At 29.4% G+C, this 19,492-nt stretch overlaps 2 protein-coding genes across 2 annotated transcripts; both read right to left on the bottom strand.

Moving 5' to 3' along the window:
- Nucleotides 1–4,701: 4,701 nt before the first annotated feature.
- Nucleotides 4,702–10,737, bottom strand: LOC126683344 (uncharacterized). The gene is made up of 5 exons (XM_050379204.2): nt 10,261–10,737; nt 6,974–7,270; nt 6,264–6,485; nt 5,602–5,730; nt 4,702–5,043 (listed from the first exon to the last, which is right to left on the bottom strand). Exons 1-5 carry the CDS (start codon nt 10,516–10,518, stop codon nt 4,837–4,839), a joined length of 1,113 nt encoding a protein of 370 aa, XP_050235161.1. The 5' UTR covers nt 10,519–10,737; the 3' UTR covers nt 4,702–4,836.
- A 2,631-nt stretch (nt 10,738–13,368) lies between these two features.
- LOC126683163 (putative HVA22-like protein g) lies at nt 13,369–15,414 on the bottom strand. The gene is made up of 7 exons (XM_050378997.2): nt 15,311–15,414; nt 15,060–15,139; nt 14,870–14,968; nt 14,643–14,699; nt 14,483–14,546; nt 14,194–14,403; nt 13,369–13,648 (listed from the first exon to the last, which is right to left on the bottom strand). The coding sequence occupies exons 2-7, from the start codon at nt 15,089–15,091 to the stop codon at nt 13,523–13,525; spliced, it is 588 nt and encodes a 195-aa protein (XP_050234954.1). The 5' UTR covers nt 15,092–15,139; nt 15,311–15,414; the 3' UTR covers nt 13,369–13,522.
- Between the last annotated feature and the right edge of the window lie 4,078 nt (nt 15,415–19,492).

Genomic DNA, 19,492 nt, shown 5'->3' with positions numbered 1-19,492 from the left:
CTCTTGCTTTTCTTCTTCTTCTTCATATCCTTATACTCCAAAGAGAAATCATAGTTAGGAGTTGCGACTTCGGCCAATATAAAATAATAGAAAAAGGTTAGACATAAAAAAGGCCGATTACAAAGTACAATAATAAATGAAGGAGTACTTGGTATATCAGCCTTTTTGATTGCACGTATAAGATCAATTTTAGGATTGAGATCTTTAGGGACAAAATAATAACAAGGGTCACACTATGAGGATCAGGTTTATGTACTATGCCAGCTAGGCCAATCGTGGTATCAAGAATCATAGGGGAATTATATCTAAAGGCAGGGAGAATGCGTTCTTCGAAAAGTTTGTATGGTTATTGACTATATTTGATTTGTCAAACTTTAGCCCATTTTTTAAAAAAACTCGCATACAAGTCTCTTTCCTATTTTCTGTCATCATTAGACACATGATTGGCCGATCGTAAGAGCAATATTAGAATTGAAAGAATTTTTCAAACTTTTTGAGTTCATAAAGAATAGTGAAATACCCTAAAGTTCAACCACTTAAGGACCTGCAAAAGAAACAGATCAAGCATGAATGGGTTTTTGACTCAATTTAAGGTAAAAATGGTTGAAGTTTAAAATTTTCTTTGACGAGATCAAAAAGTGTGATTCCACGATCTCCCGCCCACCAGGTCACAAATTCTTCTATATAAGTAAGGCTTGGTCTCTGGAATGGTAAGTTATCTAACCTAGAAAGCTACTAGCGCCTATGCAAATTTGGTAGTTGATGTTTTTCTTGTTCCTTATCGCCTGCCTCAGTTGGCCATTTTCATTTTTGTCTATTAAAAGAGGAAAAGGGAGTCCTTAGGTTTGTCCAAACTTTAAGGCATATTAATTGGATAAGTAACCTTTACAGCCACTAGACTTATAAGTGAGGTCGTCTTTGAGGTTCCTAGATCAAAGGGAGCTCATCCAATTATCACTTCAGAGCTGTAAATAGTTTTCAAAAAAGGAGCATCAATGTTACCCCAACTAAAGGAAAGCCATTTCACAGGATTCAGCCAGTTAATCAATGGACAAAATGATTCGGTCAAACGTGTTTTAATCTTCTTGAAGAACTCGATGACTTGGTGAACGTCTTTCAAGAGAGTTAGGTCGTTTAGAAAGGTATAGCAGTAATAATTTGCCTTGTGAATTAGGCCGACTTTGATCATCTCCAAAAAGTAGAGGTTGAACCACATTTGTACGACCCATAGAGGACAACTACACCACTTGAAAACTTCCAGATCTACAGAAGGTAAAATATTATGCATCCCTCGGTAGATATGGGCGAGCATAAATTTGCATGGGTTGAGATTTCGGCCTTCAGCGAAAGTTGTGGCGATGGTGAAATAGTCGATGGTGATATGAAATGATGCAAGGCACATGGCAAATTTGGAGAAGAAGTAGCTCACAAAAGTTATGTGCTCAGCCTTGTCGGGGACAACAATGTTATCCCAAGAGCTTTCCATAATTCAGGAAGGACTTCTTTGAGCCTTGTTGAAAAAATGAAGTATCGGCTTGTAATAGGGGAAATATGGTTACTGGTGATGGGTACATTTAGCATGAAATCCGTATCTGGTAGAGTTATAGACATAACGTTGCACCCAAAGCAGAAACCATTGATTGCTTTAGACCAAAAAGGCCTGATCCCATCATATAATGCTTGGCGGTCGGTTAGCCGATTTGGAAGATGTGAATAAGGTTGTAAATGCGTGTCGCCTTGCAGGTGCTATCATAGTACAGTGCTAGTCGCTTGACCCAATCCTTAAAGGAGTTATTGGAAAGTGGTCAGTTTCTAAAATTTTCTTTTACCCAAAAAGAGGAATGATGTGGCCGAGTAAATCGTGACGGGTTGTGATCGTAGAAAGGAGTTGCGCTCGCAGAGTTTGCTAGGCAAATCAATGATCGGTCCTATGCAATGTGTTCATTGTCTATAAGGATGATTACCCCAAAATAGGCAGATGTAGTAAAAGGGCGAACTTTTTTAATTTTGTCACATATAAACTTGGCGATTTCTTGATCTAGGTGAGCCATTGTAGTTGCAAGGAAAGGGTGAATTAAGTGTTCGCGGAATAAAAGAAAAGGGCGAAGTGAAAGAGGAAATTTACTTGAAGAATTGTTCAGTTGTAAGAACATTAGAGCTTTAAAAGTTTAAGTTCTTAATGGTTTTAAAAAGAGGAAAATGACAAAGTATATATACTATTCAAACTGGAAGGCCGTGGGTGAGGATTTGAAAAGCCGTTACTTAATAAAATGACCACTATCAAGAAGGCAAGCAAAACCCCAATTTTAATGAGAAAGCTTTAGGTCAGGTGAATAACAAGCCCAATACTATCATTATATGCTTGTTGGAAACATTGTTTGTACCAACACGAAATAGGCCCAATTCTGAGTGATGTGGGTGATCAGTGATCCAACCCAAGACAGTTTAAAACAATATGGGTAGTCCGGCGTAAGACGGAACATTCTGAAAATTAATAAGAGAAGCTGAGTTTTTTTTTTAAAATGAGTTATAATAGGTTAGTTAATTTTTAGGCAAAACCCATACGGATGCCCATTTACTTTACCGGTTTTGTTCGAGAGGCCCCTACTCTAAAATTGTTCACGTTCGGGTCCCTGTGCTTGGCGAATTCCGATTTTCATGTCCTTTTGAGGGACTGGAGGAACAAAAAAAAATATAAGTAGAAAGACTGGAAAATCGAAAATTAGGTAAGTAGAAAGACCAGAAGAACAAAAAATAGTAGAAGGACTTCCTGAACAAAAATAGTATAGTAGAAGGGTCTCTATATGAGTTTAGCCTAATTTTTATGATTATCTATACTATCTATCTATACTATATATAAAAGCACGGATTGGGGGGGGGACAGGAAAATTTACTGAATAATCCTTTTCAGTTTACTACTAAATAAAGATTTTATAATCATTAACTAATTAGTTATTTAAAGTTCTAATTAAAATAGGTAGCTAAATTATCTTCAATTTAATTTTTAGTATTTAAAAAATAACTTAATTGTCTCCAAATTAGTAGGAATACCTATCTTTTAGTTTGATTGAATTACAAAATTAAAATACTGTATTTTGTCAATATATTATTATTTAAATTTCTATCTTATTATTTTTAAGTTAATTATTCAATTATGGTTATTATAAAATTAAAAGAAGAGTAAATTCAGTATGTAAAAAAATTTAATAACTGAATATGTTATAATTATTTTTATAAAAATTCTTATCTAATTTAATATTAATTATAAATAAAAAATTGATATAATTATAAAAAAATTACTAATATTTTTATTGAGGAGTTACGTTACGAGCCACGTGCATAGCACGTAATGCGAAACTAGTATATATAAAAGCACGAATGGGGGGGGAAGGCAAATTTACTGAATAATCCTTTTCAGTTTACTACTAAATAAAGGTTTTATAGTCATTAACTAATTAGTTATTTAATGAATCACTATTGTAATTAAAGTCCTAATTAGAATAGGTAGCTAAATTATCTCCAATTTAATTTTTAGTATGTAAAAAATAACTAGATTGTCTCCAAATTAGTAGGAATACCTATTTTTTAGTTTGATTGAACTACAAAATTAAAATACTATATTTGGTCAATATATTATTATTTAAATTTCTATCTTATTATTTTTAAAAATATTATTAATAAAATTAACTAACTATTTAATTATGGTTATTATAAAACCAAAAGAAGAATAAATTCAGTATGAAAAAAAAAAATTAATAACCGAATATATTATATTTACTTTTATAAAAATTCTTAACTAATTTAATATTAATTATAAATAAAAAAAATTGATATAATTATAATAAATTTACTAATATGTTCATTGAGTAATTACGTTACGAGCCACGTGCATAGCACGTAATGTGAAACTAGTCTCAATAAAAGAGTTAAACTCCTATTAGGAGTATGATTCTTCGTTTGATTACGAGTTTAGACATGACTATAAATAATTAGATTTAGGTTTGTATAAATTCAGTCTTTTTCCCAAATCTGCGGATTGACAATGTAATTTAAGAGTAGTTTTTAATTACTTTCTCGCTTGAGTCTTTGGACTTCCATATCGATCCACATAATTTTAATGTTAGAAATTACATTAATCACACTTTGTGATTGTTCCTTGCATACGATCCGGTTAAACATCAAAACATGAGACCTGTATATTATATTCGAATCGAAAAATATTTCCTTTCGAACAGATATACATGTGGATGAAGCATGAGTATATACATGGCTAAATTACTTTTAAAGCTCTTTTTGAACTCAAAATTATAACAGTATGAAAATAAATTTACAGAAATACAAATAAAAAAAAGTACGATCGAAAATATATACTCCCTCCGTCCCATTTAAGAAAGGACATATCTCATTTTTATTTGTCCCACTTAAGAAGGTCATATCGTGTTTTTTGTGCCAACTTATATGAATTTTCCTTTTTTACCCCCTTTTCTCTTTCCATAATTAATGACTATTAGCATATACACAAAATACAACACTATCATAAATAGGGGTAAAATAAGAAAATATTATAGTAATTAATGCTTTCTTAATATATGTGAAAAAGTCATTTGTCCCTTCTTAAACGGGACGGAGGGAGTACTTAGTCGCTATGATACTAAATCTATGTTTGCACATTAAAGTTAATTTAAACAAGATACAACCATATACATACGTACTTATCCATCTTATTAACATCAAATTCAATTATTATTTTATATGTTAAGATTGCCTTTATTTTTTTGTTGATATATTTAAAGCACATATAATACATAATAATATATCATATTTAAACGTAACTAATTAAGAAGAAGGCTGCAGAAGTGTAGAGGAGGAGGCAAGAGGCTCATGCACAACAGAATTTGTAGAAACTGTGATGGGATTTCCTTGTAATTGCAACATTATACTTGCCAATATTTCAGTCATTAACTTCTTGAATTCTTCTTCTCTAACCAGCTTCCCATCATCTGCATTTATCATCTTAAACACTTCCCCTACTACCGCGTCTATCTGTAAAATTAACAATATTTTTATGCACATACCCTTTTATCATATTAAATAGGCTTTGACATCAAAAAATGTCAAATCTTTACGTGTTTGCTCAGTTCTAACAAAAAAATTTAAAATTATCAATTTTAGCATATCTTTCTATAAAGTACACTTCGATATATCCTTTTATCCTAATTTGTATAAGTACTACATTGAAAAAAAGTAAAGTTTGATTAAAATTGAATTATTTAAAAACAATTTGGCAATTTTGGATGAATATGCCATTAAATTAGATAAATGGTTAGAATTGTAAGCCAAGTGTGAAAATTAAACTAAAATTAACGATTTTAAAATTTTTAGTTAGATTTGAAATAACAAATAAAGTTTTTGTGTTTGTAGCAATTAAGACTTTAATTACTTCATATTTCACTAAAGAAATGATTTAGAAGATATTATTGAATATGGTAAAAAGAAATAAATTAAGTCAAAAATATCCTAAAAATAGAAATGAAAAATCCAACACAGATTAATCAATTAAATTAAGACAAAGTAAATAGATAAATAAATAATGTTTAGTACCTCAACAACAGCACCAATTGGAGGTAGACCAGCTGATGGAGCAATAGCATCTAATGCCAATCTTAAGAACTCCTTAGACAGTTTCACATTGCGATCTTTTGGCAAACTTTCTATAGCTGTATTTAGTGTCTGCATTGAAGAACAGAGTGTAATGAAGCTGCATGTACCTCGATTATGCGAATTAGATAGGAAACTTACTGTTATAATAGATCTACAAGTATCCGATTCAAGTGGTAGTATATTTCAATAATATGTTGCTGCATGAGATGACAATGATGACCGAAAGCATAACGTATTTTTTAGTCAATGCACTTCTCTCATTTTTGACATTAGATCTCCATTTTTATTCAACATCGACTTTTAATTTTATAGACATAGATTCCTTCCGTCGTAAAAACTGTTAATAGTATTAATTCAAACCGAAAAAAATCAATTTAGGGACTCAATATAAAAATAAAAGTACATAAACTAAATTTTAATAAAGTTAAAGTGAACAAACATATAAAAGAACTTATGCCACTCACACCAACGACACGAGTAGTACACACACTTCATTTCGTGACGGGAAACTTAATGTCTAAAGAATTAAAAAGTCTAAGGACTAAATTGACAGATAAAAATGTAGGGATTCAATGCTAATTTTTTTGAAAAGGCAGAAATACCTTATCTAATTCAAATTTGTTACTGAGTAGCCTCTCAATGCCACTTCCATCAAATGTATTTTCACTATGAGCAACAATAACAGGCTGTTCTTTGAGACGCTTGGCCACAAATTCTGCTACTTCCTTCAACTCCGCCAAAAATATTTCTTGAGAAACTGCTTTATCATCATCATTTTCTCCTCCATAACATTGCAGGGCTGCCTCCACAATATTAGTCATTACCTGGAGAATCAAAAATATCCAAATCAAATTGTGTTGATCATTAGTCTAAGAAATGATAATTCATATAATACGGAACAAAATTGTCAAAACGAGGAACACTGGAAAAGATTACGTAAAATAATGTTACATTACTGAAATATATCTAAAAAATAATTTTGACAGTCTGGTCAGTTGACTTTGCGAGTCATGACAATTTATATCCGAGCATCAAATATAAAAATTGAAAGATCTAATTTGATAAAAAAAAATAAAATATATTTTGGTTCCTTAACTTATTTTTATGATACAATGATGAAAGATACAAACTTAAATTTTAAAAATTATATATTTAATTTACTATTAGTTATCGATAGATAAAATAATTTGACTAAAATATTAGTATAAAGATAGAGTTACCGAATTTCAAAATTGATTCTAGAAACAAAAATGAAATGCTGAAACGTAAAATTTTAAAAATTTCCGAGCAGCATTGTGCTAATTGATATTACCCAAGGATCGGAAGACGGAGGCATCCCTTGATCAACAGTAAGCTTCTCGAAAGCCTTAGCGATGTAGTGATGGAGTGATGCATTGGGTAATTCTAGCTCTGAGAATATGGAAACCATTTCAGCTTCATAACTCGGTCCATTGACGAACTCTAACAGATCGTCGCCTTCCATACGAAGGATGACAATAGGATCTCGCTTCAAACCTGCAGCCATTCCTAGCAATATATCTGAAAGAACCTCTTTAAACTCAATCTTGCTCACTCTCTCTTGCTTTCCATGCGTGAATTCCTTAAGAACCTATACATAAACATGCATGCTTTATCAAGCACAATTGTAAAGGAGATTTTCTAGGGTTAACATTTCTTGCGGTTACTAAATGCTTTTTACACTTTGTTTACCATTTTTTCATTTTTTTTTATATCTTGATATCTCAATTTTCACATTTTTCACAACCGGACGTTATTCGGTAAATTTAAACAAATTATTGCTTACTTGGCCAATGGAAATTATGTCACTCCACTTTTCTATTGCCACAATTACTAGTCCTAATAGTACTTACCGTTTAGAAAAAACAAAACAAAACTGGAATATCAAAATGTAAAATGTGAATGATGGTACAATAGTGTATCTATAGCTCAGTAACCCGCCATTTAAACACACACATACAACATATTAAAAATTGACATACAAAATTAATTAGTACTCCCTCCATTTTTTTTAGTTGTCACTTTTGAATAAACTGCTAGGATTAAGAAAGTGGGTTTTTGTTTTAAATTATAAGCATAAAAACTAGTTTAACCCTATTTATAAATTCCACTATTGAAAAATTTAATTTTAAAAATAAAATTCTTAATTATACTATTGGATGATTTAGTTTTGAAAATTGAACTTACATTTAATGAAGTGATTTAATAAGAAAATTAGACTTGGAAGATTATTGTAAAAGTCACATAGAAATTCTAAAATGACAACTATTAATGGATAAATATATTAGTCTAAAGTGACAACTAAAAATGGATGGAGGGAGTATAAACTATTACTCCCTCCGTCCCACTCTAATTAACAAAATATAGAGTTTTTGGTGTCCCATTCTAATTGACAAAACTAACATAACTATAATTTTTTTTTTAATTTTCCATCTTTACCTTGATTAAAGTCATATCTTTTATGGAAAAATGGTGAATATTTAATGAAAATTTAACTAATATACTAATAGCATTAATTAGCTCTATTATCAATAGAAGGGTATACAAATAACTTTCTATGTCATTTATTAGTTTGTAATGGTTATTGAAATTTACTCCCTCCGTCCCAATAGAGTTGTCCACTTTGAGAAATTTTTTTGTCCCAAAACTCTTGTCCACTTTCAAAAACTAGTTAACTTTTACACTCAATTTTTCTATATTACCCCTATTAAAATTCACTAATGAGTAAATTGAAAGTAAATTGCAAGTGGACCCCATATTAAATAGAGTATGACAAGAAAAGTAAGATAAATTTTATAAAACCCATAAATAATAATTGATTTTCTTAAACTGTGTGATAAAGGTAAAGTGTACAACTCTATTGGGACGGAGGAGTAATTATTTTGTCAATTACAGTAGGACGAAAGGAGCATATTATTAAATTAATTAAAAATTGTTTATAATTATCAATTTAGTATAATTAAATTTAGAAAGGAAGAAATATAAAAAAATTAATAGTAATTAATAAATATTTAATGAATGTATAATAAAACAAAAATTAAAATAAATGAATTTGACACATCATATAGAGAGTTTCCATAACATTCGTCACTAGATTCCTCTCACCTACTAAATGATAAAAAGAAAAAGTAGGAAAGGGAAAAGTCAAGTACAAAAAGTCAAGTAAAGTTCCAATGCACCGACCTGAGTTGAATTATGTGCATGCATGATAATGATACTAGCTACTACAAATGGAAACAAATATAAAACCCAAAAGTAATTGATCTGGAGCCAAGTATCATATGAGAAAAATTATTGCACTCAAGGTACAACAAACCGATAAAGAGTTAATTATGAAAAAATTCATAAAAAAATTTCTACTAATTAAATAAATTTTTATTATAAATACTCATTAACTTGTTATAAATATAATATGATACAATCAATGTATGTATGAAATAAATACTTATAATACAAATTATAATAGAATCAATAAAAATTTAGACTTAATTCTCATAATTTATATTTATTATTAAATTTAATATTTTAATATTTTATAATTCTTTTGGGCCGTAATACTTTTCACTTTAAAAAGTTATTTTATTTTATAATATTTGTTATTTTATAATATTAATACATGACATGTACTGTTTTTCTATATTTATTTTATTTTCATATGAAAGGATACAAAATTGTCAAAGAGTCATAGTAAGATATCAACAAATTTTAAAAAGAGATTAATTTAATGAAAATATTTATAAAATTTATATATAGTATTGTCTGAGGATAAAACTATAAATATTATGACCGAAATAAGATGAGTAATAATTCATTAATATCAAATCTATATTCGGTTTGGCAACAGTAAGCAACATCTTCATTTTTCCTACATGATGACTTGAAGCTAGTAAAAATTAAATATGATTTACTAACATTATCTCATAATAATCCAAGAACTCAAGGACTTGACTTCTGTAAAAGTCTCAAATATTATAAAATAATAAAATATAACATTTTTAAATTTAAAATTAATTAATTATTTTATATAATATTAAAATTAATATGAATTTTTAAATTTAAAGAATATGTATAAAGAGTGTTTAAAAAAGTTTAATATTAGTATCCTTTCATATGACCGAAATAAGAGGAGTAAATACTAGTATAATGTATCTTTAACTTTTTTAAACACTCTTTATACATATTCTTTAAATTTAAAAATTCATATTAAAGTTGTTAAAGTTTTTAAAAATTAATATTAGTAGTTATTATTGACGTTATTAAAGTTGTTAAAAAGCTAATAATAATATTTCAAAACAGATTATATTAAAAACAAATCTTTTAATTATCTTAGCCAGGTTTTTCTTTTTATGAATCGAATATATTAATAATCTCCAAAGAAGTAGCTGATTTATAGTGCTCTAGAACTTATGCACACTCAAAACGTAAAATATAAAAACAATAAAGAATTTTTAAAAACAATTGTAAGAAGAACCCAAACTGAAAAGAAAAAACGGAAGAGTGACCAATAAATTATAGCTCAAATGGTATAAACGTTTAATAGCAAACTGTCGAGATCATGAGTTTGATTCATCTTAGACTGACCTCAGAATAGATGTGATCAGAATCCGGAGAAGAACCTTTAGCAGGCAAACCAAGAGCAGCACCAATATCAGCAACAGCAGGCTCAAGTTCTTTGACAGAGAGATGACCGTCTTTATCTCTGTCAAGCTCTTCAAACTTATGATCCACAAAACTCATAAACACCTTCTCATTCCCAACCAACTCCATTATATCCGAACCATCTACAACCTCTCCATTTCCCCCACCACTTTTCTTTAACTTTCCTGTGCTCTTCTCCATTAATTCTCTCCCCTTTTTTGCTTTCCTTTTCTTGTTTTTCCCGTGAGTTTTCTTTCTTTTTTTTGGTTTCTTGAGGGTATCATATAGTATATATATATAGTTTGTGTGATGTCTCGTGAGTCACAAGAGGAGAAAAAAAGGTTTCAGTGGATGAGTCTCATTTTGCTGCTTTTCTGTGTCTGCGACTGTTTCTTTGGATTTTGGTTATGCGGCTTTAAATATTTCTGTGCTTTTCAAACTTTAAATGAGTGTAGGCAGATATAGGACACGTTTCCTCCTTTTCCCAAACTTATCTCCTATCTTTAAATTTGTTTAGTTCTAAAATTACTAGTCCTACTTTTCCAAATATTTAAATTGGGTTTTTCATTTTTTAATGAATAAAATATATATTTAAAGGTCATAAAAAATCTTACTCTTTCCGTCTTATAAAAAAATTGTATATACACTTATTTTTTAAATGATACAAAGTGATAAAAAACCGAAGGGTCCAATGACGATTTTCAGAGAAATTCGTCCTGATGACGAGCTATCGATCCGTTTGTTTGAATTTAAGCAGACGTGATCGGTGCACACCTGCGAACTTAGGGAGTTAAAATGTAATTAATCGTAAATAACTTATAAAAGTCCAAAAAGATTGTAGTTTAAGTCTAAAAAAACTGGACTAATTGTAATATTTTAAAAATTTATGGACCAGTTTGCAAGTTCGAAATTAAAATTGATCATACCAAAAGTATAGGATCCCAAAAGTCTTTTTAATATTTTTGGACACCAAACATAAATTTTAACCATAGTTTACTTAACCTGTAATAATTAATACAAATTTTGATTGGTAAAATCCTAAATACTCCCTTCGTCCAAATAGAGTTGTCCACTTTGAGAAATTTTCTTGTCCAAAAACTCTTGTCTACTTCTAAAAAGTAACAATTTTAACACTCAATCTTCCTATACTATCCCTATTTAAAGTCCATTATCTATAAATAAATTAAAAGTGGTCCCTACATAAGGCTATGACAAGAAAAGTAGAGAAAGAATTATAAAACTCATATTAATAATTGTGTTTTCTTAAACTGTGTGATAAAGATAAAATGGACAACTCTATTGGGACGGAGGGAGTATGATAGTAAAAGCTAACACTAATTTTAAAACTCTATCACTTCACACACTTTCACCGTGTACATCTCTAACTTTAATTGACAGACTCCTAACATAACTTAGACTCTAACTATTCCTAAATTACCCCTAACCACTATAAATAGGCCTCTAGACAGCTTATCTAATGGTCGGCAATTAAGCACCCCAGAAAAGCACACTCTAGTTTTGGCCAAACCCCCTCTCACACACACTAGTCGATTAAATTAAGATAAAATGCTTGAATTATTTAAGAACACAGTGCTGCACATTGATCTAAAGCTGAATTCTACATTTGGATCACCAGAGAACGAGACAAGGACTCAAAACGGTACTTCTAAGGATCCAAATTGTTATGTCATCACGTTTTATCATATATGATTTAGAGCTGCTAATTTGATATATTAGAATGCATGTTAGGTTATTTTGCTGTGAAATTGTCTAAAAACCGTGTTCTTGATATAAACTGTTTTTTCCATGATTGTCAATGCCTTTGAATTCTCAATATGATTGTCTTAGAAACATGTATATAGACTGTTTACATGTGTTAAATCACATGATGATACTATTTAATTCAGGCATTTAAAATGTATGCTCATAACATAGAATGCCATAATTGTCATGGTTGTTGAGTTTTTAGCTATTTTTTCTTGATTGCCATGAAATCAGTTTAGGAACATGAATTTAGGGTGTTTAATTCGATTTTAGACATTATTTTTCAATCCTAGTATGTTTTAGAATGTTTTCCTTCGCCTTTCGATTTTTTTGAGCTGTTTTGCATAAAATCTCGAGCCAAACAATGAACCGACGTCTTGTGTCGCCGCCATTGTGGAGTGGCGCCGTGTTCTTCCTTTCCCCTAACAAGAATCGATTTTCGGATCCTCCGAACTTCAAGTTAACCCTAATTTTATGTTTTCGGGTTTGCTTGCACTCATAAGTGACCCTAATTAACTAGGATCCATATCGACGACACAAAAAAATTTCGTGTTTTGACCTACTTCTGTGTTTTGATCGACTGATGTTTTGAAGTTATGAAATTTAAAGAGTTTAAATATAGGGCTACTCTATTTACAGAGGAATGACATAAAATATATATTTAAATTCTAAATAATTATAATTTAAACTAATTGAATTTAAAAGCTATATGGTAATAAAATTTGATGAGTTTTAATGTATTAAAATGTTCATAAGCTATTTAATATGTTGAGTTTTTATATTTTAATTAAGGCATAATGGCACAAAAAAGCCAAACCTTTACGACTTGTTACAATTTTAACCAAACCTTTTAACTTTTTAAATAATAGCCAAATTGCATTTTTTTCGTTGTAATAATAGCCAAATTGCACTTTTTGTGTGAAAAATATTGAGTGTTTTTTAAGTTTTTTACCACTTCTTGTGACTTTTAATATATTAGTATTCATAAAAAAAAATAGCTTAATATCTTAATTGAAAACAACAAGTTTGGCCACCAATTTGGCTATTATTGCAACAAAAAATGCAATTTTTCTATTATTACAAATATTAAAAGATTTGGTTTAAATTGCAATAAATCGTAAAGGTTTGTTTTTTTTCACCATTAACCCTTTAATTAACAAATTTAACTATATCAATAAATTATAGGCCGTATTATAAAAAAAAATCCAAACATTATACAAATCAATATTGTGAATTCAAAAAAATAATTCTTAGAAAATAGTTGAGCAATTAAAACTCAGCCGCGCAACGTATTGGCATCGACCTAATATAAATACAATATGAATAAGAATTGTAAAATTATGTGAGATTGGCATGCAAGAAGAAAAAATATCCGCTATTTAGTATCTACAATTTACACCTTGCTCAAAGAACTACATTCCTAATGCATGATGACAATGCTTTATTTTACACTTGAGGAGGCTTTGGATTGTAAGCTAAGTGTGGTGGACTGCCTTTCCTTGGTATCCTTCTGGGCATTTGAATCACAAACTAAAGGTTTTTCATTTGTAGTAGCATTTGATTCTTGCTGCAAGCCAATGGAAATGAACAACTATAAGTAAGCAAGTGAAAGCAACTAATTATCCATCAAATATATCCATATGCAATCCGTTTGAAATCAACGGTCTAAATTCGACCAATTAGATGTCGCGGATGGCTGAACCAAGGGGCCAGGATGGGCGGTCGCGTGTTATCTTTTTATGTTTAATAATATTTAATCTCTTTTAATCGTCTCATTCCGTCTCTTATTCAGTCACGGACTGTTTGTGTTTTCTTCTTCTATTCTCTTATTCCACTAATTGACGTAAATCTCTTTGAAGTTTAAATGTTCCTGTTATTCTACATTTCCTTGAAAAAGGCGTTCAACCTACGGAACTCTGTTCATGATATTCTAAGCTAGGCAGGGTTGTTTTAGCTGTATTCACCGAATTTTGTAACAATAGCTTGTTTCAAACCAGATTAACTATATTTTATATGTTTCGAATTTACTTACTTACTTTGAAGTGAGTCACGGAGTTTTAACCTCAATTGAAACCAAGTAACGAGAAAAATGTGGCAAGTCTATTTGCATACCTGAACAGAACGAGGCCATAATGCAGATTGAGAAGAAACATACTGCAAAACTTCAAAAACCTTTGTCTGCCCATAAATTGCAGCCTTTTCCCAATAAACAAGTGCAATCTTCCCACCCTTAACTCTTAGCTCCAACAAGCTATCATCAATTTCAGTCTCATGTTTCCTCACCACCGGGCGGAAAAACGCATTATACACATAAATTGTTCCCTGAAAATGAAACCGTCTTATTACGAACCAAAGTAACGAACAATACTTCATTTAGAATCTATATTCTTGTAATACATACTCTTGTTTTTTGATGCCAGAGATATATAAATACTGCCAATTTTGCTTCACTGTACATTGGCAACCTAATATAACAAGAAAACAGAAACTTGAGCATGTATATAAGAACAGAACAACATAAAATTAATGCCAAAATAAAATTTAAAACAGATGTATACTACCATGAAATTAAGTTGTCGCATATTCTTTCACAAACTGTGAGCGTCGCAACTAAAATCCTAACGAAAAATGAAAAACAAGCATATGATTAGCACTATATACATTATTTTAGACCGTGTTTGATTCATTCATTCGTAATCAAATGTGATATAACGTAAAACAAAATATACTAAAAACAAACCAATCGTAGACTTTTTTTAACTAATCAAACATATGTCTTAATTTATACCAGTATTGACACCAAAACAAGAGTTGCTGAACGTCAATGTCTGTCTTCTCCACCACTTTAAAGCATTCGTAAGCAGGATAAGCATACCCAAATATCATTCTGTCAAATAACAAAATTAACAAACATTAATCTCAGAACTGGAAACTGATTAATATTCGTAAAAGAAAATAATTGGTACGTAGTTACGTACATAAGGGTTCTTGATAGAAACGATCCTATCATCTTGATGATTGAAGACAGAATGGATTGTGTCAAAATAAAAATCAGTATCTGAAAAATGTAATGATCACAAAATTTAAACATTATGATTGATCAATACTATAGCAAATTAAAGACTACAAAGAAAAAGATAAAACAAAATGGGTGCAATTTATTTTTTAAAAAGCCAAACAAGAATTAATTAGTTTGACAATGAAAATTGTATTGTATGGAATTAATTACCTGGTTAAAGATAAAAATGGGATAAAGGAATTAGAGTGAAGAAAAGGTAAATAAATATATTTGACGTAAGGAATTCAAACTCCTAAGTATTACCAACTGCTTTGCCATGAACGCCGTTTGGGTCGTGTCCCTCTAATGCCGCGCACAAGCGAAGTGACGTCGTTTTGAGGTTTGAAATTTGAGTTGCAATGCAAATAGATAGATGTCATTTAAGAGTTTTTGAATTTTATTTGTTACAAAATGAAAATATTGAGGCTTCTAATACTAGCAGGGCCTGGTTGGCAAATATTTTAGTTTTTTTATATGATTTATTATAATTTTTTTTACTATCAATTAAAAATCTTTATATTTCATAATTATTCTCTCTTAATATATTTGTTTTTCTTAAATCATACAAATTTTTATTTTTTAACATTTTTTCCAATATGTTTTTTGCTTATTATTTTTCTACACTTATTACTACCCGATATTTAATTTTAATTTTTTTATTTGCTTTATTTAATTTTTTTCACATACAGTTTCATCAATTTCATTAGTTTTAAGATCAATTAAATATCAATTATCTATCAATAAAAACTAAATATCAATTAAAAATCAATCAAAAATATAGTAAGTTGATTAATTTAAACTTCTAAAAAAAATATATTAGTTCTCATTTTTTTAATATAGTTTTTGATTACTTTTTATCTATTTTAGTTCATAATTATTTTAGCACTTATTATGTACCGTATAATTAAATTCTATATATTTTAAAAAAATCACGTTCAGTGTCGTTTTTTTCGTCAATTCTTAGATCAACCAAAAATTAATCAAATACTAATCAAATATTATTATATTAATATTTTATTTCGATATAACTTTAATTTATTTTATTTTTTTCACGTACAATTAAGATATCAATATTTATCTCAATACAAATTAATAAAGTCAACCAAATATCAATCGAAGATCAAACTGTAACGTTGTAAATATTTAAAAATCAGTTATAATCAAAAAGTCGTGCTGCATAATTTAAAAAACATACAAATTAACACAATAAACATACATAAATCACATAATTTAATTCCACAAATTTACAATCATCATAACAGAAAAATATAAAAATGCACAAAATCGTTAAGGTAATATGAAAGACAATATTATATACTGTCTTTTTATACACGCTAACGATGAAAAATCATTAAAAATATCATAAAATAACGAAGAAGAAAGCGAAGAAGAAGAAAATAAATGTAATATCCCGTATTTTTTATTTTTTTTAAATTTCTTTTTATTTTTGTATTTCCGTTGAACTTTCTGTAATTTATTATTATTATTTTTCTTTAGTCGTTCGTTGTTTCGGTCGTAATTCAATTCACGTTCGTTTTTATTTTGGGTTAGTTGACCCATGATTTGTTTAAATCCTTTGAGTTGAATTATGTAACACATGCACAACCATGCAAGCCCATGTTTATGCAAGGCCCATATACTTCATGCACAGCCCACGCATGGTTGGACCAACTCCTTCAAAAAAAATTTCAATTAGGAAACTGTGGCTCACAATTTATGCTGCAACGTCATTTTTGAGAAAATTAGGAAAAATACTCTTTTTTTAAAAATAATAGGATTTCCTCCCTCAAGAAGGAAAAGATAGAGAAAATATCTCATCCTTTTACTATAATTATTTTTTTACTCTAAAACATATTTATATTATAATTATACCTACTTTTTATTATTATTTTACTCTAATCATATTTCTTTTACTCTAATCATATACTATCTGTCACTTTTTTTCCCTTTCTCTTTCCTTTCTCTTTCTTCTTCTTTCTCTTCTCTGCTTTCTTTTTTTTTCGCCATTTTTCTTCTTCTTCTTCTTCTTTATTCTTCTTTTCTTTTCCATTTTTATTCTTTCTTTCGTCATCGTTCCTTCATCGATCCGTTGTCGCTCCGCCATCGTTTCGTCGTCGTTTCACCGTTCTTTCATATTTGATTTTAGCGATTTTTTTAATTCGTGGTGATAAATACAATTCATTTTAACTTTCAGATCTAAATAAATTAATCTTGATTTTTTTCAATTTTAGATCTAAAAAGCTGCATGAAAAACGATTTTATGATGAAAAAAACGATTTTCTGCAAACAAAACAGCATCTGATTATCATATGAGTATCACTGTATTATCATCACATTATCATAACACTGTAGAAAAAATTATTTTTTTATAAAAAAACAGCCTCTGATTATCATATGAGTATCACTGTATTATCATGTAGTTATCATAACATTGCGGGGAAAAAAATTCTGCATAAAATAATGTTTGATTATAAAATCGTTATCATAATATTATCATATTTCGTTATCATAACATTATCATATGATACCGAGATGATGATATTTATGGTATCAAGATGATAATGTTATGATAATATATATGATTATGTTATGATAAAACAATATTTGATTATCATGTCAGTATCAGTATATTATCATGTTGTTATCATAACACTGCAGTAAGATAACTAGATGATAATGAAATATGATAATGTTATGATAATATCTATGATTATGTTATGATAAAACAGTATCTGATTATCATCTCAGTATCAGTATATTATCGTGTTGTTATCATAACACTGCAGTAAGATACCTAGATGATAATGAAATATGATAAGATTATGATAATTGGATGATAACGTGCGCAAAAATATAATTACAGAAGGATTTATGATAACCAGATGATAACGGAGTAAAATCATAAATATTTTTAAACCCAGAGTAAAAACATAAATATAAAAAAAATGTGAGGTATTTTCTGCAACTTTTCTGTGTTGAGGTAAAATGTGCAAATATTTTCATTTTTGGAGTAAATACCTAAACTTCCCGTCATTTTTCTTATTTCCTATATATATATATATATATATATATCGATTTAAACCATTCTTTTATCCTAAATTTTAACCTTCATCGTTTGCAAACCGTAGCCATCTCTAAGCCCTAGCAAAAACTGAAAATCTTACATCCTAATCTTCTCTTTTTCTGCTGCAAATCGGTAAGTTAGTTCGTCAATTTTCTGTTTTAGTTCTATAGTGCAACGTTCCATATTTTGATCCATTCTCATTCGTTTTAGCACCGAATCGAGCTCCATTTGTTTTCCGCCGTAGTTAGCTCAGTCCTCTTCGATCTCTAAGCTTCGGGATTGAAATTGGTGCGTAAATCTATCTGTTATAATAGCCGCACGGTTCATCGATTGAGTTTTTTTAGAGGAGTTCATCGTTTTGAGTTATAGTTTCAGTTTTGGTTTAACAGCGACTCTTCCATATTTTGATCTGTTCTCGTCCGTTTTAGCACTGAATCGTGATCTTTTTATTTGTTGTTGTAGCTAACTCAATCCTCTTCGATTCTACGTATTAAATTTGTTATTCGGTATGTTAATCTCTCCGTACTAATCACCGTCGATTTATCGTTTTTGAGATTTTATGGCTATTGTGTTCTTCATATTTTGTTATGCCGATGGGTTTGTGCTCAAAGCTGTTTATTATTGGTTGTGAGAGGTATCTCGTTGATTGTTTATCTTGGCTTGAACCTCTCGAAATCATTTCACGTTGTGATTGTTTGAAACCGTTTCTCTGTTCATACGTTATGAACACAAATATGCATGCCACTGCCTTTCTTCTTTTATTGTTGCTCATATTCTTATTGATTCGTGTGTTAAATGATGTTAGTTTAGGTATTGATTCAATGATTTAAACCTGAAAATGTATGGTTTCTGTTACTGAGACGTGTTTTTGATTTCACGAGTTGTGGAATTTTGACTTTGATTTTATTGCCTTTGGTTAAGAATATAAATGGCGGCAGTGGACATTCTTTTGAATTCAAAAAGGGTTATTTGGTTTAAAGTTGATTGCTTGACATTATTAATTAGTTCATTGGAGTGTTGGCCATTTCATTTAATTCTGGTGATTGGCTGTTTAGTTGTATTTGATTTATTAAAAGTTTTGATTTGTTTTTATATTCCCATTTGAAACCAAACCGCCGATTATTCGATATAACTTTAATTTATTTTATTTTTTTTACGTACAATTAAGATATCAATATTTTATCTCAATACAAATTAACAAGGTCAATCAAATATCAAATGCAGATCAAGATGCGTATAACACTATAAAAGCATCCCCAGTAGACTCTTTAAAAGAGTCAAACTCTTTA

This window comes from Mercurialis annua, linkage group LG5, assembly GCF_937616625.2.
Source record: "Mercurialis annua linkage group LG5, ddMerAnnu1.2, whole genome shotgun sequence".
In the NCBI taxonomy this organism is placed as follows: Eukaryota; Viridiplantae; Streptophyta; class Magnoliopsida; order Malpighiales; family Euphorbiaceae; genus Mercurialis; species Mercurialis annua.
The sequence above is the reverse complement of the archived record's forward strand: the minus strand, read 5'-3'. Positions and strand labels throughout refer to the sequence as shown.